At 68.0% G+C, this 4,125-nt stretch overlaps 2 protein-coding genes across 2 annotated transcripts in view; one reads left to right on the top strand and one right to left on the bottom strand.

Annotated features, from left to right (window-relative positions):
- The window catches only part of PFL1_05241 (uncharacterized protein), a gene marked incomplete at both ends in the record, with an annotated part of 3,640 nt that extends 569 nt beyond the window's left edge, over positions 1-3,071 (bottom strand). Inside the window, one exon of the mRNA XM_007882769.1 lies at positions 21-3,071. Coding sequence (XP_007880960.1) covers positions 21-3,071 — 3,051 coding nt within the window. The remainder of the gene's footprint in view (positions 1-20) is intronic.
- A 573-nt stretch (positions 3,072-3,644) lies between these two features.
- Positions 3,645-4,125, top strand: part of PFL1_05242 (uncharacterized protein) — a gene marked incomplete at both ends in the record, with an annotated part of 917 nt that continues 436 nt past the window's right edge. Inside the window, one exon of the mRNA XM_007882770.1 lies at positions 3,645-3,996. Coding sequence (XP_007880961.1) covers positions 3,645-3,996 — 352 coding nt within the window. The remainder of the gene's footprint in view (positions 3,997-4,125) is intronic.

Consider the following 4,125-nt stretch of genomic DNA (forward strand, 5'->3'; position numbering starts at 1 on the left):
GCGTACCGCTCCGCGCCGACGGAGCCATCCAGTCCCAGGCTTCGGATCACGTCCGCCTCGTCCCCTTCTTCCGACCCCGGCGACGTCCCCCGCCTCCGCCTCCGTCCCAGCACCGTCGGCGGGCGGCGCGCATCGCCCTCGCGTCGCGAGCCGAAATAGCCTTCCGAGTCGGCAGACCGCGATGCACCCGCACCCTCGACGGCGGAACGACCGCCGAGCACTGCCGCTGGCGTCGTGACAAAGGTGAATGAGCGCGAGCGCGAGCGATCCAGACTGCTGCGCCCCGACCCTTGTTGCCGGCGTGGCGGCTCGGCCACATCGACACCAGCGTCGATGGCGGGCGTCAGCGTCTCGGAAAGATCGCCCGCACGCTCGCGGACCTGCCTCGGCTGATCGCTGCGGCTCGACGGCCGGCGAGAGACGAGCGACGAGATCGACCTGGACCCCGCGGAGCCGGCCGGGCGGATCGCGTTGCGTCGAGACAGGGACGTCGTGCGCGTCAGCGAGACGTCCGGGTTCGCCTCTTCCCGATCGGACGAAGAGGGTGCCGCAGCGTGTTGCTGGTCCGAGCCGAGAAGCGCATCCGAGCTGAGTCGCCTAGAGGCTGCCTCCAACGCCGAGGGGAGCGTCCCTCGCGGCTGCCGAGGGTCCGCGATGTTGGTGGCCATCCGGCTGGCCCTGTCCTGCGCGGCACGCAGTCGAGCAGACCTCTGCAGCTCCAACGCGTGCTTGGCCTCGTCGCCCTCGAGGGCGTGCAGCACGCCTTGCAGCCCCACGCCCGGATCGTCTCTGGCATCAGCGTACGCCCAGGCGCCCAGCAGGTCGTCTGAGGCCGACGGCCGGGCCGTGGGCTCGGCGCCTTCACCGCCCAGGTTGCGAGCAAACTTGTAGGGATCCTCGTCGTACGGCGTCCAGGTCATCCTGGCAAAGGCGCTCGCAACCGGATCGGCCGGCCTGCCCTCGGAACGTGGCGCGGGGTCCGGAATGTCTCGGCGCGAGCGGTGCACAAAGTACCAGCAGCTCAAGCGCCACCGCCACGAGTCGCGCAGCTCGCCACGCTCGGCCGGGACGAGCTGGTCGAGGCAATGGAGAAAGAAGCGGTGGGCGACCTCTTCCTCGCTCAGACGGCCCAGGCCGTCGGCAGCTGCGGTATAGCCCGCGTGCTCCGTGCCCTGGTCATCCTCAGCCGTCGAAGCTGCGCCAGTCTCAAAGAGGCCCGCACCAAAGGCTCCGGCGGTGCTGTCGGCATGTTGCTGCAGCTCCCGCGCCCGGTTGCGGGTGCGCCATAGCGAGGCTCGGAGGAAGCTCGACTGCATGTCGTGGCCGCGCTGCCGCTGGCGAGACAGCAGGCTGTGGGCGCTGTTGTCGTCGCCGTCGTCCTGAGCGTCGTCGCGGCGGTCGGCCGTCGTCGCCCTGCTCGAGGCTGGTGCGCTGGCCTCTGCGCGCTGATCTGCGGGCAGCCTCCTCCACAGCTGCTGGTCGGCGTCCTCCTCCATCAGCCGAGAGACCCAGACTTGGCCAAGCGCGGTGTCGAAAGCCTCGAGCGTCTTGAGCAGCGCCGAGCGCAGACGGTCGACCTCCCTGCTCCCAACAAAGTCGCCCAGCTGTCCGGCCACGTCGATAGACCCGGTCGCTGCGAGCCAGGGGACCGTTGATGATGCACGATCCCCGGCGGTAGCCTGTTGCGCCGGCGGCTCCTCGGCGATCTCGGCCCACACCTCGGCCAGCCGCTCGTTGATTCGGCGCTGCAGAAAGGACCGCAGCACCTCGACCTCCCTGCCGATGCGGATAAAGGCGCGGCGAACGCGCGGCCCATTGGGCGCAGCGCCCTGCGAGTCGGGAGCTTCCCCTTGCGCATCGCCAACACCGCCATCGCCTGTCGCCTCGGGTTCTGGTCCTATTGCCGCGTCGTCGTCGTCATCGTCGTCGTCATCGTCTCCACCACCGGGGCCCAGTCGGGCAAGGGCGTCTCTCATAGACTGGGGCAGGGATTGTTCGGCAGCGGCCTCGCCACGGCGTGGTGCCAGGCGGCTGGCAGGTCGACTTGGGCCAGCGCCTTCATCGCTGCTACTAGGGCTTGTGATGGTGTCTGCGTCGCCTTCCATCCGTCCCGCCGTCGTCCGATCCTGCCCTGCCATCCGGGTCCTGCGCGCCGAGAGCGACTCTGCGGATGCGATCGAGTCGCTCTCGAGGTTGTCGGCGCGAGCGGCGGCGCGGGCGGCCAGGCTGCGCTGGAGGCTGCGGTCGATGGCGTTGACGCGGGCGTTGAGGGAGCGAGACAGGGTGCGCGAGCGTACGCCTTCGCGGGTCGTGATGCCGTCGCGACCGATGGTGATGGTCATTGGCGCGCGGAGGTCGACGGGCGGATCGAGGCCGAGGTCGTAGCGCGATCGCGAGGGTCCGCCGGGGTCCTGCAACGAGCGCCCGAGGCTGCGGTACTCGCTGGTTCCGACGTATACGCTGGGGCGGCCCCGCTGTTGGTGGGAGCGTCGGCGAGAAGGGTCGCTGGCTGCCAAAGTGGCGCTGGAGGGCGATGATGCGCGCTCGCTCGAGTAGCGACGACTTGCGCGTCGATGCAGCTTGCGGGTGAGGAGCTTGCAAAGGCGGTGCAGGTCCGGGTCTTCGGGTTCGAGCTGCTCTGCCAGCTGCTCAAAGGTCAGGGCGGGTTTGCGGCGGCGACGGGGCGGCAAGGAAGGCGATGCGGGTCGCGGCGTGGCGATGTGGACATGGCCCGAGCTGGGGCCAGGGTCGGTGCCGATGCCGGTGCCCGTGCCGGCGTCGTCAAAGAGGGTGGTCCTGCTGGATGAAGAGCGCAGTGGGAGAGCACGATTGGAGCGTAGAGGAGGCCTGTGGGCGAGATCGGTGTCTGACTCGCCGCTGGTGGTGTCGGTCGTGTCGACGTCGCGCGGGGAGCTTGCTTGGTTCAGAAGGCCCATGAGCCTCGACTCGCGGGCCGAGAGGGACGAGTCGATTTCGCCCTCATCGTTGAGCTGCTGGAGCGCGCCGATGCAGGCCGACTTGACTTTTGCGAGGAAGACGTCGTCCCAGTGGGCGGGAGAAAAGCGACCCATGGCAGTGGTGGCGGCACCTAGGCCATGCGAGGTGGGCCGTGCGGTGACACGAGGGATGTTGCGCCGATGTGGTGGTGGTGGTGGTGGTGGCGGTGGCGGTGATGAGGGAGGCTGTGTTGAGCGAGGTGGGTCGTGGTGGGTGATGAGGGCGAGCGGCAAGAAGCTCAGGGTGCGGGGTGGCGGCGATGATGATGGTGCGGAGGGAGGATGGACGGGTAGCCAGCCGGCGTCAGGGTCGGGTTTGATGCGGGGAAGCTCGAGCTGGAGCTCCAGCAGCTAAGTCGAGGCGGCTGCCCTGTTGCGCTGCGCCGGCGGGCCATCCGTGGGGGGCTACACATTCATCTGCCACTCTGCCTTTGTCGCGCGAGAGGGCCACCTACCCATGTGGAGGCTTTGCCACGGCCAGGGCCATTGACCCGCTTCCTCAGCCGGCTTTAGGCCCTCCTCGTTCTTCCCTGCCTGCTTGTGTGGCTCTCCTTACCAGCCTGTCGCTTTGCCACCACCACCACCACCACCACCCCATCCCCACCATCCTGCCCCTTATCCTCGCCCCTCAAACAAACACCGCCAAGCATGCCGATGCCACCGCCGCTCAACTTCCCAAAGTGGCTCGCGGACAACGCGCACTTGCTGCAACCGCCCGTGGGCAACTTTTGCCTCTTCCGCTCCCAAGACTACACCGTCATGGCCGTCGGCGGGCCCAATGCGCGCTCCGACTACCACTTCCAGCCCACCGAGGAGTTCTTCTACCAGTACAAAGGCGCAATGCTCCTCAAGGTCATCAACACCGATGGAGAGTTTGAGGACATCCACATCGGCGAGGGCGACATGTTTATGCTCCCCGCTTTTACGCCACACTCGCCCGTGCGCTTTGAGAATACTGTCGGACTCGTCGTAGAGAGGACGAGGCCCGATGGTAGCCCAGGTATGTGCGGCCCCGTTGGAGCGACGATGCCGCTTGCAATAAAGTGACTGCTAGGCGCCCACGCCTACTCAGTCAGGCTGACGGCGCTCGTTCCTCCTCCTCCCTNCANCAGCTGCTNCNGNTCGCNTC

The sequence above is a fragment of the Pseudozyma flocculosa genome (assembly GCF_000417875.1).
Source record: "Pseudozyma flocculosa PF-1 unplaced genomic scaffold scaffold00018, whole genome shotgun sequence".
Classification (NCBI taxonomy): domain Eukaryota; kingdom Fungi; phylum Basidiomycota; class Ustilaginomycetes; order Ustilaginales; family Ustilaginaceae; genus Pseudozyma; species Pseudozyma flocculosa.